This window comes from Rousettus aegyptiacus, unplaced genomic scaffold (genome assembly GCF_014176215.1).
Source record: "Rousettus aegyptiacus isolate mRouAeg1 unplaced genomic scaffold, mRouAeg1.p scaffold_m13_p_8, whole genome shotgun sequence".
Lineage (NCBI taxonomy): Eukaryota > Metazoa > Chordata > Mammalia > Chiroptera > Pteropodidae > Rousettus > Rousettus aegyptiacus.
The window spans coordinates 82,166,217-82,186,696 of NW_023416311.1; the positions used below are offsets into that span (position 1 = coordinate 82,166,217).

Sequence of the window (20,480 nt, forward strand, 5' to 3'; positions counted from 1 at the left end):
AAAGTGCAACCTGAGAAAGCATTAAGAACTCAGCGAATGCTAACAATAACAAAGTCCTACATGATCTGGCCCATGACCTTTGTGATCTCATCTGCTACTCCTTACTCCTAACTCCAGCTACCCTGGCCTCCTTTCTGTTGCCCCACGTACGATGCCTGTTCATGCTTCAGAGCCTTTGCCCTGGCTGTTTTTTCTGGCTAGGATGCTTTCCTTAAAATGTCTGCACGGCCAACTCCCTCACTTCCAGGAGCTCTCTGCTCAAATCTTCTCAATGAGCTTTTTCTGACCAAATTACTCAATACCACACAACCTGCTTGCTGGCTCTCCCCAGGCCCCGTATTGTTTGTCTCTCCATGCACTGCCACCCTATAAGCTCATTCTACTCACTGATATGATCCAAGTTCCAGAACAAAAGTCTCAGATGAGAAGTACAGAACTTCACTCTCAGAGTACCCAGACACCGTTTTACTCTTTCAGATGTCCACAAATAATAGTTATCACCACTTTTTAGTCCTTGCCTGGGTTCCCTGCTTTCTAACTTTCAGCACATCTGCATATGAAATATGCCATTTTAAAAATAGATAACACATATGCATAGTTCAAAAGTCAAAAGGTAAGTGAAGATATACAGTTAAAAGTCCTTCTTCCTCTTATTTCTATCTCCTAACCTCCCAAAGGCAACCAGTGTTACCTGTATCTCCTGTATCTTTCCACATATGCAAAGTGAGATTCTATGCATACATAAGGATATATGTATACACTCTTTTTTTTACACAAGTGACAGCATATTTGACATATCGTTTTGCACCTTGCTTTATTTTATTTAATACTGTATTTTGGAAATCCTTCTATATCAATTAATAAACATTTTCCTTATTCTTCTTAATGGCTGTATAATACTCTGATTTTTATATATTCTTTATTGAAAGCAATCGATGTTTTGATTTAACAAGGATATTACAATAAATATTTTGACAAAGTCATTTTGAATCAATATGGAATTATTATTCCAAAGCAGAATTGCTGAGTTACAGACTACGTGAATTTAAAATGTTTACAGATCTTGCCAAACTGTCTTCCAAAATGGTTGTGTCAATTTACACTCTCACCAACAACATACTGAGTCCTCTTTCCCTACATCCTCTTATCAAACATTCAGACTGTCCTCAAGCAGATTAACTGCAAAATAATATCTCATGATAGTTTTAATTTGCATTTTTCTTATTATGAGTGAATTTGAGCATCTTTTCATATAAGATACATTTTTTTCCTGTGAACTAGCTATCTAAATATTTGCTCGTTTTTCTATTAGATTCTCTTTTTATTGATGATTTATAGCTCTTTATATTTTAAGAAAATTAGGCTTGTGTCTGTGATGTAAGTTACAAGCATTTTTCCAGTTTTGATGGAAAATACATTTTTTCCAGTATATACTTTGTTTTTACTTTCACATGATCAAATGTATCATTTTTTTCTTTTATAATCTCTTAGTTTTGTATCATGATTCCCTATTCTGAGAATATTACAAAACTGAGTCATACCACCTTAACACCCACCATTAATGAGCAAATCTTCCTTGTACACCTCAGTACCCAGGGGGACAAGTACAAGAAAGAGAAATTTCCAGCTTGCAGATTACCCAAGGCTTTTTCCCTTTATTTTGGTTTCTTTTGGGGAAGGCACACCTTTACTCCAAGCAAAGGATCTCAAAAATGACTTCGTTCTTCAGGTAAGACTGCTCTCTGTACACTGGTAGTAGCTTAGTAAAGCTACATTATAAATACCAATGAACAAGTCCGATAACATCAGACCATCCTGGCTGTATCATAAGTGAATGTTAACACCCTAAATGTTAACACGCAGTACTCAGAGGCCTGATCCCTCCTGACGTCTCTGAGTCTACATGGGCAACCCCACTATCTTAAGAGAAAACAATTAGAGTGAGCATCAGGCTATGATCACAGTTTAAGAAAATACTTTCATGGCCCACTAAAATGAGTCACTGAGTCTTTCATATTTTAAGAGATCTGGGGCCTTGGCTGGCCTCAAGCATAATTATGCTACTGTGCTTACTACTCTGTTAGTTCTTCTCAATGTCCACTTCAAATCTGGGCCCTGGAAAAAGAGGTTGCTCCCAGAGACTTCTCACCTCAATATTATATCTTCTTTCCAATAGTTGGAATTCAGCATCTAGAATGTAGCAAAGAGACATACACTTTGCAGAAGGAAAACTTGTCAAATGTTACCCCATGTAATGCTTACTTGAAGGGCTACATCTCTAGTTCAACACTTCAAAGGCCAGCTTCAGATGTCAAATGATGTTCAGTAGAACTGTAATATGAATAGCAACCTTCCTTCTCCTTACGACTATAAACATATATCAACATATGTCAGATATATATAATATAAATTGTACATATCAACAAACTGAAAAACACGTATTATTTTCCCCAGCTACGCTGGATGGCAAAAAGACACATACCTTAGCTTCAAAAAAAAAAAAAAAAAAAGATAATTATAGTAGCAGCTAACTCATATTAAGCACATTATGTGCCTTATCTAACCCTCAGAACAATTTTCTAGGAGATTCTTACTACCTCATTTTTTTTAATAGCTAGGAAAACTGAGGAATAAAGAGGTTGAGTAATTTGCCCAAGTTTACAGAGCTTCTGTGATCCATAGCTGGGATTTGAACCCAAGGAGTTTGACTCCAAGGCTGAAGCTCTCAACCATTACACAGTACCCACCCACATGGGCTGGGCGGATTGCCACTAGTGGGTGTGAGTTGGGAGAAAAAGCACATGTATATATGAGAAAGAAGCAATGCACTCCAGCATATGCACTGAATATTTGATGAACTGGTAATTGGCAAAGCAGTAGGAAAACTGGTAACAAAGAGATGCCGTTGTGAATACCAGTGAACATTTAGACATTAAAGTCAAATGTCTGACTTTTAAAAATTTGCTGGAAATCCCTGCTCTTTGTTTAATAAATGCCAGCAAAACTTGTCTGACTTCAAGTACCTTAAATAATTCCTCAATTTAGGCACTTAAATATGTTAATAGAAAACATCTTGAGTAAATATGATTTTTAATGAGATCAAAACTGCTTAAGGATCATTTTAGGCACTAACAAAGTTGTCCACATCTAGGTAGCAACCCACTTGCTTTGATTGCTAAAATAAAGATACCGTCAGTAAACACATTTCTTCCTACTTCAGTCCCAGTTCTAGAGCTGGGGCAGAGTGTGGGTGGGGGCTTTTAAATAAAGCTGAAATGCCAAACTAGAAAAAACAACAACAACTTTGATTCCGTTATATTAATATTTCCTTGCAAATTTCATAACCAATACCTGAAAATAAGCAGGACTAAAAGCTAAGCAGCTTTCATTATAAAAGCTTGGGTTTAATTAGGTTTGACATTTTTAAAGTATTTTAGGTTTACCAAGCGCTTTAAGGTGCATTGGGCCCAGGTCCCAGAGATATTAGAAAACAGAAATTAAGTCTAAAGACCCTTCACAGGGAAAATAAAAAGACCTTAACTTGGACCATATCATTCATACCACAAATACTGCACCTAAATGGCCTCCAGGCTTGCCCCTTCCAATTCATTTTCCACACATTAGCTACAGCAATCATTAAAACAAAAGATAGATCACCTTTTTCCCTTCCCCAGACTTTTTCAATGGCTTCAGGCAAAGTCTAAACTTTTAATGTAGTCTGCATGATCTTGCCGTTGAAGGAGTATAGCATGGTGATTATGGAGCAAGGCACTAGGCTGCCTACATTTGCAACTTAGTTCTGCCATTTACTAATTGCGTGACATTGGGCAAATTACCTTTCCTCTCTTTACCTCAGTTTCCTTATCTGTAAAATGGGGACAAAAAATCAAATCTATGTCAGTGTTGTTTGAAGGTTAAATGAGTATAATATACATAAAAAGCATAACGCAGTATCTTGTACACAATAAAGTTTATACAAGTATTAGCTATTATCTCCCCTACATCTTGTCCCTTCCCCTCAATTCTGTATTCCAGCCATTCTCTATCAGGTAGGCCCTAGAATGTCCCAGGAATGATTCCAGACCCTCCCACATCCTATTTCTCAACTTGGAATGCTCTTGCCCAATGCCTCTCTTTCTTCTTCCCACCCACATCATTTTATCTTAGCTTAACCAACACTTGCTTTGGAGCCTTCTAGTCCAGGCCAGCTGCTCCTACTATGGCTCCCACAGTACCCCGGTAGGGCTGCCAGATTTAGGAGGCCCAGTTAAATCTGAATGTCAGATAAACAACAAATAATCTTTTAACATAAATATGCCCCATGCAATATTTAGATTTCAAATAATTTTTAGTATAAATATGTCTCATGCAATATTTGAGACATACAGTAAAAATTTGTTGTCAGTATGTGAATTTAACTGAGTGTTCTGTATTTTATCTACCAATCCTACACTCAGGAGATGCTCTATCATAATCCTTACCACACTTTAATAATTTAAAAAATGTGACAAGTGGTTCTGTTTGCCCCTCTAGAATGTCAGCTCGGTGAAGGCAAGGGCCCATGCAGCCTTGGTTCACTATTTTAGACCTGGCATGGCAGGCATATATCTCAGAGGTATTGCAGGTTCGGTTCCACATCACTGAAATAAAGTGAGTATTGCAACAAAGAGAGGTGTAACCTTTTTGCTGGTTAAAGGTCTTGCCCTCAATTTGTAAAAATGAAACATCTGTGAAGCACAATAAAGCAAAGTGCAACAAAACTAGATATGCCTGTGCTGAGGAATAGATCCAGCAGGCTGAAGCTCAGGCACCCCCTGCTGGGAGTTAACTCTAACCACAGGCAAACTCTCTGGGACAGCAAAGCATTTTCAACAAGGTACCACTAGCCTCAGGTCCACAAATGGATAAAAATGATGGTACTGCTTTTCAGGATATCTCCAATGGGATAATATTATTGATTTCCCAATGATAGCTTTAAGGTTACCCCACTATTTTATATTCAAAAAGAACTTCTGGGTTTTCATGCCTTTTTCACTTGACTCTCAAGGCAAGTATTAATATCTACATTTAATAGATATGGAAACAGAGGCCCAGAGAAGGTTAACAGCTTGCCCAAGATGACTAATAAATGGGAGCGACAATTTTGACCCTAGAAATTGATTTTGTGCTCCTTCCACTGTATCGGATGGCCATCTGGGCTGCTTTGAAAATCTGAATTCCTAGGTTCTTCCTCCTCATCTAGACAGCTTCTCAAGGAAGAAGTCTAATATCTGGCCCCTCTGCACAGATTTAATTGCTCTGCCACACTGGTTCCCCAACAATAGCTAGCCTGAGAGGAAACAGGGAAGCCTAGCACCTGTATTTTGAAATACAGATGATTCTTAGATGATCTCTCATGTTACAGATGACACTATTTAGGTCTAGAAATTAAAGACTTTGCTCATAGTTACAGGGAAATAGGGGTAATACTGACCAGAACTCAATATTGGTCCTTTTTCTTTTACCTGCATCCCTAGAAAGACAGCACCCCAAATCCCACTAAATTTCTGGGGAACAAAGATTTACACTTTGACTACATACATTTGGTAGCTTTCTTCTGGAATGAGGGGAGAATGGCTGAATCTGCTCTTGGTATGATAGCATCTAGTAATTTCACCTCTTGGAGAGCCTCTGGAAAGTTTGTCAGGTCGAGGGTATGTGGACTTTCTGCCACTGGGAATGCTTATAAGGCTATTTGTGTCCCCAGTGCCCTTTCTCCTAAAGGGTCTGAGACCCTCAGAAAGATCGCCCAGGTGGGAGGAAGACTCCACCTCCTACAGGTCAGGAGGCTAGGAACTAAACCAGCAATGGAGAGGAAACTGCCATGCTCAGCACAGTCTTTCCTTCCTGGACATCCAACCGCCACCTTCCACTCCTGCAGCTTTTCTTCTGTGAGCTTCTGCAGGAAGTGAAACTTCCTCTAGGAAACTTCCACTCTGAGGGGCGGAAACGAAGCAGGGAATAACCAAGAAAGGCTGGGCCGCAGGGGACAAAAGGTCAGTAGCTAATAACCTAAAACAGAACTGGCTGTGAGCAATTCGATAAAGTGAGAAATGCAACCCTCCAACAATGTTAGGTTCTTAAACGGCGCCAGTTTACTTGGTTTGGGGTAGCAAGCATGGAATCAGTATTACAGGACTGTAGTTTGAGGCTCCTTGGGCAGTATTCTGTTTTGTTTTGATGTTTTGAGCACGAATGTCCGCCTGGCTGGGTAGCCTAGCTGCTAGATACACAGCAGCGCAGAATAACCTGCGGGGATTTTGCTCTCAGACACCAGCGGAAGGAGGGACACCAGCTACTGGGGTCCTTCCTAAAACAAAAATCACAAACGCAATTAAATTAAGACTGTTGCTTGTATGAGTCGCTGAAGTAAATTTCTCCTGTGCTGACCGAATTCTAGCTGGAGCTTTCGTTTGGAGCTTGGAAATTACCGACTTGGATCAGAGCCAACATGGAGGGTGGTCGCATGCCTGGCCCAGGACCAGAAGAGGCCCCATACCCTGGGCGAATCTTTTTCTGGGGGAGCATTGGAGCCCCACAGCTGGATCCCGGGCTCACCTGGCCTCGCCGTCGCCGCCCAACCTCCACTCCCACTCGCACCCTACCTCAGTTGGAGCTCGCAGCAGCCGCAGCAACGCCGGCTCGGTTGCTCGGGTAACACGGGACGCGCGCGGGGCTGGCTGAACGCGGCGGGCGCGCGGCGGCCTCTGTAGCTCTTCCTCCTCCACCCCCACTCCCACCCCCCGCCCCCGCCCTTGCAGACGGCGGAGCCCAAGAGCAGTCAGCAGCTCGCTCTGGAGCGGTTGTTTAGCCGGGAAAGCGCGGCTCTCGTGCCGCTCCGGACTCAGCCAGTGAGAGGCCGGGGGTGTGGTAGAGGGAAGGCGCAGGCCAGTACTTAGGGCCTCGCCACCCATCAGGCTTGGCCTCCTTCGCACCGTCGCACGCGCGTCCAGCCCACTGCAGCCGGGGATTAGTGGGGCGGCCACCCGGCCGCATCATGGTGACCCCCTGCCCCACCGGCCCGGTTAGCCCCGCCGCCCAGCCTGGAAGGCGGGACAACGACCAGAACCTTCGCGCCCCGGTAAAGAAGAGCAGGCGTCCACGCCTCCGGAGGAAGCAGCCACTGCAGCCGCTGAACCCGTGCCCGCTCCCGGGAGACTCCGGTGTTTGTGAACTATTCGAGTCGCCCAGCTCCAGCTCCGACGGTGCGGACAGTCCCGCGGCGTCCGCGGTGCGAGGCTGCAGCCCCTCACCCGGCCCTGCCCAGCAGTCCGTGCAGCTAGATCTACAGACCTTCCGCGATTACGGTCAGAGCTGCTACGCCTTCCGCAAGGAGCGGGAGAGCCACTTCCACCCGCAGGAGTCGCTGGCGCGGCAGCCACAAGTGAGGCGCTGATAGAACCACCTCCCACCGCCGCTCCTCTTCCTCTCCCCGGCTCTCTCCTTTTCTGCTTTGTCTGCCCGCCGCGGCGCCCCGACCCGCGCCAGCCCAGGTCCTGCCCCCGGTCCAAGAGGGAAGGGCCTTTGGAGGACCGGACTAACGGCCTCAGTTTACAGATGAAGGAGAGTGGGGCCTAAACGGCTTAAGTGACCTATCTAAAGTCTCTAAACTGGTTAGTGGGAACACAGTAGAACGCGAAGGAGTTAAGACAGTTTCTAGGTTGGAGTTCGGATCCCCACCAATCCTGAGCAAGGTATTTAACAATCCTGAGCTTGTTTCTTCATCTGCAAAGTGGGGACCCTCCTACACACTGAATTGCTGAGAGGATTACACGAGGTAATGTGTATACGCGCTCCGCACAGCGCCAGGCACGAATCCAGGCGTCCTGGCGCCCAGCCTGGCCAGTGCTCTGCAGCAGCGTTGCCCGCGTGTTTCCCAGTTTACAGAGCATTTAGCCTTTTCTTCTTCTTCCTGTCTCCCTCCGGGGAAGCTCCCGGGGACTTCTTGGCCGGTCCCTGCCGCAGCCCCTCTCCACTCTATGTTCAGCCGGCCGCCTCCCTCCTCCTTCCCGGCAGGTAACGGCGGAATCCCGCTGTAAGCTTCTCAGCTGGTTGATACCCGTGCACCACCAGTTTGGCCTCTCCTTTGAGTCGCTGTGCCTGACGGTGAACATTCTGGACCGCTTCCTAACCACCACGCCTGTGGCTGCAGACTGTTTCCAGCTGCTTGGGGTCACGTCCCTGCTCATCGCTTGCAAACAGGTACCTCCCCCCACCCCCCAGGGCCTGGGGGCGAGCCACACTCCTGGCTCTCCACTGAACACGATTTAGTGTCGAGTTCCCTGAACTCATTTTGGCAGACATTTGCAAACTTATACACCCCACAGCCTTTAACTTCACCCTCCCCCCAATCCTTTATTCAGTCCCCAAAGAAATAGGTTGGTTAGCCCCAAAAGTCAAAGTACACCCTAGGTGATTTAGGTGGAAGTAATAGAGCGGAGAAGCCCCAGCTATCTCGCTGGATAGGTTGGGGAAGTCCCGGTTTTCTCCTGGGTTTTGAGACTGGGATGGGCCTTGGACCCTGGATACCGCGCAGCGGGGGCTGAGCGCCCCTCTGTTACAGGTGGAGGTGCACCCGCCGCGTGTGAAGCAGCTCCTGGCCCTGTGCTGCGGAGCCTTCTCCCGGCAGCAGCTCTGCAACCTCGAGTGCATTGTGCTGCACAAACTGCACTTCAGCTTGGGCGCTCCAACCATCAGCTTCTTCTTGGAACATTTCACGCACGCGCGCGTGGAGGTCGGGCAGGCCGAAGTCTCCCAAGCCCTGGAGGCCCAAGCGCTGGCGCGAGGGGTGGCAGAGCTCAGCCTGGCCGACTACGCCTTCACCAGCTATCCCCCCTCCCTGCTGGCCATCTGTTGCCTGGCGCTGGCTGACCGTCTGTTGCAGCTCCCGCATCCCGTGGACTTGCGCCTGGGCGGGCACACTGAGGCGGCGCTGCAAGACTGCCTGGGCAAACTGCAGCTGCTAGTGGCCATAAACGGAACCTCCCTGACTCACATGCTACCGCACCAGATCTGTGAGAAGTGCAGCCTCTCTCGGAGCTTGAAATAAAGGAGACGGTTGGTCTCCTTCCATCTCCTGGCCCAGGGGCTGAACCTCTCCCATTGCTTTGAGAGAGTGCAATACTAACCCACAAAGAGGGTTTCAGGGCTCCCACTTGGTCACCAGGTCATCTTGTGGATTGTAAATAGTGTACAATAGTAGTAGCGTCTAGTCATTTATTTATTTTTCTGAGAGCACCGAGACGGCAGAGTCTTTCCCCAATAAACAGGCTGTTTGTTGTGGTTTGTCTGAATGTTCCTTTTTTTTTTTTTTTTGTCTGTGGGGAAGGATGGTGAAGGCAGGCCAGGAATCCAGGAGTCAGCAACAATCAATGGATCCTCCCTCCCTCTGGGTCTACTCTGTACTTGGCATTTGTGTGTAATTACACCAGATCAGGCAACAGCAGAGTGGCCTCTGTTCCAGTTATAAGGCGAGTCAGGGTCGCTTGTAGGCCTATATGTGACCCACCTGTCAGGAGTCTGAGGACTGCACACTCTGAGAGGTCCAAAGGGTGTGATGGGGTGTGAGACCTTATAGAACTCACAGCAGTCTATGCAGTCTAGCGGGGTCACTGATGCCAGTGATGTGTGGCCAGGAGGATTTGGGCACTGCACAGGCCCACTAGCAGAGAGTGGAGCAAGAGATACCCTCGACAACTAACTGATGCTGGAAATTAAGGCTTCACAGACAGTTATGGCCATTACAAACTGAGCCCATTTACCCTGCAATTTCATGGTTCAATATATACCTGCTGCATGTGAGTCCAGGGTAACTATGACAATAGTAATCATGACTATCATTGAGTGCTTATTGTACCAGGCACTATGCTCAGAATTCCTTATTTCAATCAAAAAATTTTATGAGGCAGTGTCTATTATTCATTTTTCAAAGGACCCTGGGTCACAGAGAGGTTAAAGGACGGTGGAGCAGCCAGGATTTGAAGCCAGGTGATCTGAGTCCAGTTCTACCTTCAGCCACAGTGCTCAAATTTCCCCACTTGACATGTTTCTGGAAAATGCTCAAAAACCCTCTCCTGGAGATTGGTGTGGCTGTACCCATCCCTAACACGGGGCTGTTGTGAAGCCTAAATGAGATTGTCGTGAGGTAGTATAAAGGAGTGATTAAACAAGTGGGCACTGGAGTCAATTTACTAGGTGATATTAAGCAAGTCTCATGTCTATGTCTAAGTCTCTTTTGTGAAAATGGGAATAACAGTAGCACTTATCTGGTGAGGTTGAGGTATAGATTTATAAGATGTTCCATGCAAATCCCCCAGCACAGGGCCTGGCACATAGCAAGTCTTCAAGAAGGCTGGTGGCAGCCTGCACAATGAAGGGGAGTGGTGGGGGGTGGGGTTACATGAAAAAACTTGGAGAAAGAAATAGAAAGCAAACATAGGAAAATGTTAATAAGTGGAAGTAAAATTACTGTTGTTTGTTGTACTGTATTTTTCCCCCCAGATTTTCTGTATGTTTGAAAAAACATTAAGTTTTGAGGGAAAAAGTCATGTTCTATTGCTTAGAATAAATCTAAATGTATGACAAATATGCATAAATAAAAAGCAAACAAACTGAAAACAAATTTAGAGAATCTTCCTTGCACTCTGTTCATGTGCATCCTCCAAGTACTCTCCAGAGCCAGAAATGCCTTACTCTTCAGGCCACTTCTCTCCTGATATGTTGCTATGACAAGCTCTCTAGGAACCTTTACCTTCTTGTCTCAGGAAGAGGATTTTGGTGATTCCCAAGCTGTCTGAAGAAAAGCTGGTCTGTGATGGTGAAAATGAGGAGAAGGAAAATCATATCATCTGTCCCAAATTCCAAAAGATCTGGAGCCCTCAGCCTGGCTGTGGGAATCTGTGTGTGTGTGTGTGTGTGTGTGTGTGTGGTGGGGGGAGGGAGAGTGGAGGGGGGACTGGCCTTTTTGCAAAACAGTGACTTTGGGACAAACTGTCTTCAGCATTTATTCCATCACCATGCCAAGACTGATATGAGTGATTTGGTTCCAGAATCACCCAGACTAGGAGTCATATAACCATGCTATCCAGACACATAATCTATTACACATTTTTATGTATATGCCCATATTTTTCTACCCCCATTTGTAACTCATTGATGAGAAATGTGCCTGTTCTGGAAAATCGGTGAGTCTCCAAGTGTAGAGATCTCTCCAAATTTTAGCCAAGTGTGCCCCTACTCCGTTTACAGACTGGAACGTCAGTAAGGATAGCGGTGGAGAATGGACTGGCTAGTGGCTAGGCTACTCAGCAGGAGACAGAGCCAGGCAGTGGGAGGCCAGAGATGCGGCTTAAAAGGCTTCTTAAGACAACAACAACATTAATTTATCCACACCAACCACCAGTCACATAATCTGTCTTCACAGCAATGCCTGACAGGCATTGACCTGAAAGCCAGAGCTCCTCACTGTCAGCAGTATCACACCAACTCTAACTGACTGGCCTTATGCAGCTGGGTTCCCACATCTACAGATGGATCGGAGTCTCTATCTAGCTCTGCCACTGAGTTGCTCTCCATCACTTTTAAGGGTATCTTGTTTATTAATCTAAATAACAGGTACAAATAAAAGAGGATAATGACATTTTAAAAGAGGATCTTTCATTACTACTACTGGGTTTAAGGCACAAACAAGGTGCCTAATAGGAGGTAACAAAGATTCCAATTTCAGATTGCTTGAATTGGACGGATATGAGTGGTTCTGAGAGAGGCCTCCTTACCCAAGGATTTGGAGATGCCCCTTCCTGGGAGAAGCTTTGGGCTTGGGAAGGGCAGCCAAGATTGCTGCAGAAAAAGCGAGGTCTGGAGGAAGGGGGTGGGGAGAACAAAGACCGGGGCTATAGGGGGTTTGGGACTGTCCACTGTGACATTTTCAGAAACTAGAGGACAGTATGTAGATGTCACTTTTTCTTAATCGATCCTCTTTTAAAAGCTGTGCTCCGTCGCTGCTGCCGGGGAAGATGAGGGGCAAGGGGTACAGGGCGAGGCTCTAGGCCAAGAGAGACCGATTGAAGTCAATTAGTTAAGATCAGGGTGCTTCCCCTTGGAGCCTTGCGGGATGAGGCTTCTGTGATCTGAGGGCTGTTCTGGCGAGTTCCCGCTGGAATTCTGCATCTCCACCAAATCCTACAGGGCTGGGCAAATGCTGGAGTCTGGCGAGTGTCGCTCCGCGTTTATTCCGTGCTTTGTGGCTGGGATGGGAAGAAAATGAAATAAGATGCCTTAACGTTGCAATCCCCGCTGTCCATAAACAAGAAGGGGGTACCCAGTGTTAGGGACCGGTAGGGCTCGTCTGCCCCTCCTTTCCCTCCCTTACTTTGGCGCGGTCGGGAGGCGGCGGCGCCAACGCTCACCGAAAGGGCGCTCGCGGGCCCGGGACCCGCGCTCGCGGCTCCCGGGGGAAGCAGCGTTGCCAGGTTGGATTTAACGCCTCCGCCTGCGCGCAGATTGTTCAGGGCTGAAGGCGCCACCTCTGGCGCTCAGGCGCGAGCCGCCCCTCCCACGTCGCGGTCCTCCCTCTCCACTCGGCCCTCCCCCCGCACCTCCATAGTCGCCCTTGTACTCCACCCCAGCCACGCGCCTTCTTGGACCTTGGGACAGATTCTGAGCCTGCAGGCGTCCGGTGGAGCGCAGGGTGTGGGTCGCCATCCCAGCTCCGGCCACCGCCTCCGAGCAGTCGGCGCGGGCCTCCCAGGCTTTATCCCACGGGGAGGCAGGATGCAGGCGTGCGGGGGCGCCGCAGCAGGACGCCGGGCCTTCGACAGCATCTGCCCCAACAGGATGGTGGAGCTGCGGGCTCGGCCCTTCGGCAAGCCCGGGAAGCTGGAGAGGAAGGTGGGACTGCGGGCCGGGGCCGGGAGGGGCCCGCAACCTCTGCGCCCCCAGGGCTGACCCGCACTCACCGTTTCTGTGCCCGGCTAGTTCGGCCCTCCGCGGAAGTTCTTTTCCGGTTGCAGCGGCGGCAGCCGGGTGTCGGTGTACGAGGATCCCCAGGACGCGGAGCCCGCTACGCTGCCTGGTGAGCATGGTGGCCCCCGCACGACCCTTCAGGTTTCCTGCTCTGGGTGGGTGGGGCGCGCGCGGCTTGGAAAGGCTGCTTTTCCCCGGGTTCCTACGTCCTGGCGGAGATGGCAGCGGCGAGCCCTTGCGAGGAGGCTCAGGGTCCGCCCGGTGCGTGTCTCCGGTTCTCCCCGCGCAGCCCTCACCACCATAGACCTGCAGGACCTCGCAGACTGCTCGTTATTCGGGTCCGACGCGCCGCCTAGTGGTGACTCTGTCGCCTCGCAGGTACCTTCCATTCCTCTTGGAGCCTCTCGGCCTCTGACAGCACAAACTCCGACTCCGGAGTTATGGGTTCCTTTCCGCAAAGGCTTGTCTCAGGCGGGGAGCGCAGGCACTTCTGGCTAGTTGGTGGATTAGTCGTGCCAGAATCAGCCTAGAGGATCAGAGCTTCCTCCTCCCTCCTAGTATGTTACGACGGCCGCATTCTCGGAGCTGTTCTGACCAACTTGGGACAGGGGGGCTCACCTGGAGGTCTCCCCGGCCATACCAGTCTCCCGTTCTTCTCATCATCTCTTCCCTGGAGCAAAGCAATGTGGAGATTGCTCACTGAGGGACCAGGCGGGTAGGTGGGAGCAAAGTTGCGCGTTGGGCATTCGATATGTCCTGTCTGTTCCCCTAACGTCCCATTCCCAGACAGTCATTAACTATTTTCATTCCCTGGGTGTCTAAGGAGTGTGGAGATCGGAGGATAACTTCTGGATCAAGACTGGAAAAGAAGAGAGTTTACATTTGGAGGAAGCAGAAAAAGGGAAAGACTCTGGAAGAAAACGGACAGAAAACAGTCCTCTTTGAAGAGATGGCCCTTAAGCAGTTGGGCGCCTTAAAAAAGTTTTTCTCCACCCCCCCCCAAATGTTCCTATTGCTTACCCTTATGAGGCAAAGAAGCATTTGATTTTTTTTCTTTCCCCCCACACCTTATCTTCTTATTTCCCACTTCCACCACTAGCCAGAGCTGACATTCCCCAGAAAGATGATGGAGCTTCCCAGCACCTGTATGTGGGAGGCCAGAAGCCTGGCTCATTGATAGAATATGCAGTGCCCAGAAGGACACTTCATAGGTAGATACAACCTACAGGAAGAGTGCCAGATCCAGATTCCTGACAGCAGGTGCTGGGGGATATGAGATCCATAGGGATAGGCCCAGCAAAGAGCTCTCTAGAAGATATGACCGCCTCCCATAACTGAGCTTGGGATGGAGCAAAGCTTCCCAGGGCCTCTTCTAAGTGGCTCTTAGAATTGGCATAGAGCCCAGGGGGACTCAGGGTAGGTGGCCACTGAGAGCAGAGATTGTTCAGATAAGAGGCAATAGTTGGCATTGCACTAAAGGGGCCAATATATTGTTCTTTTTAAATATGGATGCTCGAATAATGAAAGATGATGCCTGAGCACCTATCAATGGACCCTGGGGGCCTAAATCACTCCCTTACTCCAACATGATTATTTTGCAAGTAACAAAAACCAAGCAGGCTCTTGCTGAATTTTTGCTTAAGTATATAGAACTTAAATATGACATCATTTTGTTAGTCATTTTTTGGAGGGGGAGAAATAGTTGGAGCTGGAGAAATGCCACATTTTTATCTAATTGGGAAGGTAGGATTCAAAGTTTTGAGAACAGAGCTCATGCCAGATGGCCCAAGAGGTCCAGGACTTTTCCTAGGAAAGACAGAGCTGATGCAGAGGGAGCAAAACCCCTAGGGGAAAATCCTCTGGGGACACCCCTGGCCAGTCCACACTCTGGTCATATTTCCCAGCCTCCCCCCTGCTGGGGAAGGTAAACAGAGAGAGGAAGTGCTCTAGAAGTGTTTGAGGTCCAGAATGGGCCAAGACCTGGGCAGCATAGGAGAAAACATTTCCATTGTCCCAGTTCCTAAGTTAGCTGCCAGTCTTCTCGAGGTAAGAACTTTTCTACAATCTGAGAGGGAGACCTTTCAGTCCCTGGAAAATGAGTCCTATTTCCGACTCCTTCAACTAGGGCAGAACTTGTGCTTCAAGATTTGTCTGGGGCTCTCAGTCCTTCCTTTCTCAACTCCTTTTCCAGTACAGCTTCAGTTCCCAACTGGTGTTAGAGGCCTCCCTGATGGAGCCCTCCACCCTGAGGAAGACGGATGCTTGTACATTCTTTGAAGTCAGAGTCAGAATAAGTTCCTCTTCCCAGGAATATTTAAATAGTAAAGAAGGGCTTTTGGGATAAGAGTATGATTAACACAAAGGAATCAATCAATCAGTTAATCATAGTGGAATCAGAAGAACAAATATTTCTGGTGGGCACATTGGATGCATCCCTCACACCTTGAGAGACTCCTTTCCCTTTCCCAGTTTGTCTGCATTGGAAGCCAGGCTTTCCTAAAAGACAGATGAAGCTAGAGGCAATGAGGCATAGAGGAAAGGGGATTGAAATGGGCACCAGCATTCTGCCACTATTTCAGAGCTGGGTGACTTTGGGCAATTCAATTTCTCTGAGCTTCAGATTCTCCATCAGAGGAGACGGAATCACTTTCTGGGCCCTGCCTACTTTCTACATTGGTGTGAGAATTAACAGAGAGGCTCTGTATGAAAGAGTTTTGTCAGCTGTAAACATCCACAAATTAAGGGAATAAGAAGGTTCTTGCACCTGCCAGCATTTTATCATCTTCTGCCTCAGGCACCCAGACACATGGCAGGAATCCAGGAGAGTGTCCAGTTCAAGATGTTGGAGGTAAATCACACTGTAATGGGGAACATCAACTCCACCTTTCTGAGAAACAGAAGAGCATTAGGGTCCACACCTGCTGTCACATAAGTCCATTGCTCTGTACAGAAGCACTTTGCATAACATCTCTGGCCCCCATGTCATAGCCTACCTTTTCCCTTTTTAATGGGGATGGGATAGTTTAGCTGTGAGTGAGCCTTGGCAAGACATATGGCCTCAGGTTACTGCTTTGGATGACCCTGAACACTGTCTGGTCTTGGAAAGAAAGACGGAGAGTTCTCACACCACACTCCCTGATCTTAGAGCGGTGGCTCCTTGGCTAGTCCAAGGTAAGTCGGAGCTGAGGTTCAGCGGGCGCACCGGGAATGTGCCAGAGGCAGCTAGCTGGTTGGCTTGTGGCCGGCCATTGAGGCGGCATGCGGGCTCTGCAGGCTGCCAGAGGACAGCCGCGGCACCTGGGTGATGAGCACGGAAGCACCGGGCCCCTGTTTCACGTGTCCTGCCCTCCACCATGGCGGTGCAGGCCTGCTGGGTTCCGTGTCTCTTTGACCCGGCTTTGATTTTCAGGGATGAGGCTCGCCTGCAAATGCAAGCGCATGCACACCCGCTGCTGAGCCCGGGAGGACAACTGTCGGTCTAGGAAGTGTTCCAGACTTGCTGACTGGACACTAAATAGTTTATACCTCTGGTTTATTTCAGAACCAGTCCCTGCAAACGGCAGCGGACTTTGATCTGCAGGATTTCAGAGACACGGTGGATGATCTCATTGCAGGCAAGTGCAGTCTCCCTGAAGTTAAATAACTGCTGGGGTGCCCCTACCCCCCAAATCTGACTAGTTTAGATTTCATGGTCATCAAGGTGGTAAACTCAGCACCTGTCAATGGCTCACCAGCAACTCATCAAAGGCCCTCCCACCCCCAACCCTTCCTAGTGGAGATGAATCGCTGGATATGTAGAGCTTTCTTAGTTTGCCCATGTAAGTTCTGGGAGAGGGAGCCCTACTCCGTGATGTAGTGGAGAGAGGTTGAGGAATAGAAGTGTACAGACCAATGGACTTATGTGACTTCGGGCAGGTTTGCCCTGGCTGCGGTGGAAATTCAGTACAGATCAAATCAAGAGGCATATATTGAGCACCTGCTGTGTCTGTACAGGCTATCAGGAAGGGCCTGGGAATCGTAGAGATTACAGTTTGGGGTGCTTTACTTAAAACAACAACAACAACAAACAAACATAACCCCTACTATATCCGGCATGGCATTTTGTCCTCGTAGCTAGTTGGGCATGAGTCTGAGGCTGCAAACCCTGCTCCCTCTCTCCCCCAGACTCATCCTCTTTGATGTCGCCTGCCCTGTCTGCCGGAGACTTCCCTTACTGTCCTTGCGACGTATTGCAGTTCGAGCCCTGTCCCTCTGCGCAGCTGAACCCACCGGCCCTACAGTCACCGCCTCTGCGCCCTCCGGACGTGCCTCCGTTGGAGCAGTACTGGAAGGAGGTGGCCGACCAGAATCAGAGGGCGTTGGGGGACGCGCTCGTTGAGAATAACCAAGTAGGGACACTGGGCTGGCGGCCAGGGATCCCGGGGTGGGGACAGGGTCTGTAGCTCCGGGCGGAAGCGGAGGTTGCAGGAGTAGGAATGTGCCGCTGTGGATGTCAGAACCAGTGGACCCCCGAGCTGCTCACATAGGTGCTCTAACTCAGCTTCCAACTTCACTAAGTGGGAATAATCCTACCAGATTTTTAATAGGGCCACCAATATTTACTGAAGGCTTTCTATATGTCTGGTATTGTCCTTATCCATTTACGTTCTCCTATCATTCAATATAACCGCTGAGCTAGATACTCTTGTTAGCCTCATTTTACAAATAAGGAAACTGAGGTATAGGAAGGTTGAACTTCAGAGGCAGAGCATAGATATGTCACCAGAGTCAGTACTCTTCACCGCCACGCGGCTACACTGAAGATTAATTGAGACACATTTTGTCTAGATGCTTTGTGAAAAATATAAGTCAAATAAAAAGAATTGATTATTGTGCTCACCAGTGTGAATGACCTTGGGTCCCCAGTTCCTGGTTAGACATTAGGATCAGGGTTTAATTCATGCAGAGTATACTGATGAGACAGAGCACGGTGGCCTACCTCTGAACGTTTGGGTCTCCTCCTGCAGCTACATGTGACGCTGACCCAGAAACAGGAGGAGATCGCTTCGCTCAAGGAGCGGAACGTGCAACTGAAGGAACTTGCCAGTCGAACCCGGCACCTGGCCTCGGTGCTGGATGTAAGTGGGGAGCGGGCAGAGGGGACACTGCGGGAAGTCGGAAATGTTCCTATTCAACCCAGACCCTGTTCCTAGAGTTGGGGACCTGGCAGAGGTGGGGAAAGGAGAGGACCACTGTAAGCTCGCAAAGTCACTAGCTGGCGACGCCTAGTGACTTGCAGAGTCGCGTGTTGGAAGCGCGCCTAGATCTCCTTTGCGCGCCCCGCACGAGGCGAGTCTGGCTGGCCCCAGAGCGGTGTTCCATCCCTATCTTTTGTAGAAGCTGATGATCACGCAGTCTCGGGATTGCGGGGCGGCAGTGGAGCCCTTCCTGCTCAAGGCGACTGCCAAAAGGAGCCTGGAGGAGTTGTTCAGCGCTGCGGGGCAGGACTGCGCAGAAGTGGACGCTATCCTGAGAGAGATTTCCCAGCGCTGCGATGAAGCACTGCAGAGCCGCGACCCCAAGAGGCTCCGGCTGCAGTCAGAGCCAGTCAGTACGCACCGAAAGCCTGGCAACTTGCACGGCGCCTTCCGGGGGCTGCGCACAGACTGCAGCCAGAGCTCGCTGAACCTGAGCCAGAGTGAACTGGAGGAGGGGGGTTCCTTCAGCACCCCCATCCGCAGCCATAGCACCATTCGCACCCTTGCTTTCCCCCAGGGCAATGCCTTCACCATTCGGACAGCCAACGGGGGTTACAAATTTCGCTGGGTTCCCAGTTGAGCTGGGATGTGGTTTCCAAAACATTGCCTTGTATCCTGACTGAAGCACCTGCAGACTAAACGGGAGTAGCTGAACTATTTCCTGAAACTGACTTCTCAAAACTCCCCCTGTAGGGCGAATGCCACCTTGAAACATTATTATCTTTTTTTTTTTTTTCAGGGACAAACCTCGATACTGGTGCACCGTAAAGTTATGGTACAAAATATTGTATAGCCTTTCCCCTTTCACAGCGAAACTGAGTGTGTGTGTGTGTGTGTGTGTGTGTGTGTATGTGTATGTATAAATGCACACATATATCACAGTTAATTTTAAATGTATTTTCAGCAGCTTTAAATGATGGACTTTCAGATCTGGAAGGGACTTGGAAACCACTCAGCTATTATATAATTATATAATGCCCTAGCTTTACAAGAAGAAAAAAGAGGCTCAAAGAGGTTCAGTCATATTCTATGATAAGAAGCATCGGGAACTTCCAGGCACTCTCACTAGTCATTGAGGGAGTGTAGGCCCAGAAACCAGGTTCCTGGGTGAACATGTCAACACATCACTCAACTTTCCCCAGTCCTGGAAGGACACTTAATTTTGTTACTGTTGAAAACTTTTATTCCAGCTGCCAGAATAAAAAATTAGAAGAAGTAGCCTGAACACTTGCTTTAGTAGAGGAAAATGCAAATGCTCCAAGACAGTGAGCTATCAACAAAATAGGTGCTAAACACATTTGTTTGTAATGAGCATTCATATAATTTTGTATGATTTATGGTAAATCTTTATATTAATTACATATATAGTTCTGTCTAAACTGAATAACCACACAAAAAGCAAAATCTGTTAATAAGAAACATGAATTATTTTAAGAAAATGGCATATCCCACATAAAAAAGTCTTTACATTTTTAGCCAGAAACCAAGTGTGAAAATCTTGGTAGAAGTAAAACAATCTTTTGAATTCCATGGCCAAAACCTGGGTGTGCATTCATGTTCCATATTATTTGGCTTGATCTTCTAAGAAAAACTTAGACGTTATATAGTGCCTTCACTTTGACTTTTTTTCTATCCCCTTTCATGTGGAGTTCCTTTTTCTACTCTGTGAGTAGCTTTGGTCATCACTGTGAGTGATTTACCCCAGCCTCCACAGTTCTTAACATGAGGGCTCCTTGCGTTTGGGGGCTCAGCTTGGGTAAGTTTCCAACTCTGTTACACCACTTTGCTGGTTCTGCCATCTGAGTGGAGATATCAGGTAACTGGTGAGCTGGGCAAGGTGGCAGAACCTGCTCCTCCACTTTCTCCTGCATGCTGTTATCTGTATTTCAATAGCCATTTAGAAGGAAAGAAAGAAAAAAGTGATAAAATAGACCACATTTCCTCATATTTTGTCTCTCAAATGAACTTAAAAAATACACTGGACGGCTCAGAATTTTTTTTATCAGCTCAAATATAAACTTAACATGTTCAAGACTAGGAAAAAAAAAAGCTCAAAACCAAAACAAAAAGAAAACACTTAAATTGTTTCATGAAACAATCAGCTTGTTAAATTTCCTCTCTACTCAACTAGCTATAATGCATTAGCTTCAACTGAAAAGTTTTAAAAAATCATATGTATTTTTTTCTATTTGTCTTATGCCTGGATTTTTTTTTTTTAATTACAATTCCTACTGACATTCA

At 47.7% G+C, this 20,480-nt stretch overlaps 2 protein-coding genes across 2 annotated transcripts; both read left to right on the forward strand.

Annotated features, from left to right (window-relative positions):
- The first annotated feature begins 6,808 nt into the window (after nt 1-6,808).
- On the forward strand, nt 6,809-9,321 carry CCNO (cyclin O). The gene is made up of 3 exons (XM_016142265.2): nt 6,809-7,423; nt 8,056-8,241; nt 8,603-9,321. Exons 1-3 carry the CDS (start codon nt 7,037-7,039, stop codon nt 9,086-9,088), a joined length of 1,059 nt encoding a protein of 352 aa, XP_015997751.1. The 5' UTR covers nt 6,809-7,036; the 3' UTR covers nt 9,089-9,321.
- A 3,323-nt stretch (nt 9,322-12,644) lies between these two features.
- Nucleotides 12,645-19,570, forward strand: MCIDAS (multiciliate differentiation and DNA synthesis associated cell cycle protein). The gene is made up of 7 exons (XM_016142266.2): nt 12,645-12,927; nt 13,015-13,111; nt 13,292-13,380; nt 16,544-16,616; nt 17,167-17,390; nt 18,009-18,119; nt 18,379-19,570. Exons 1-7 carry the CDS (start codon nt 12,811-12,813, stop codon nt 18,817-18,819), a joined length of 1,152 nt encoding a protein of 383 aa, XP_015997752.1. The 5' UTR covers nt 12,645-12,810; the 3' UTR covers nt 18,820-19,570.
- Nucleotides 19,571-20,480: the final 910 nt, after the last annotated feature.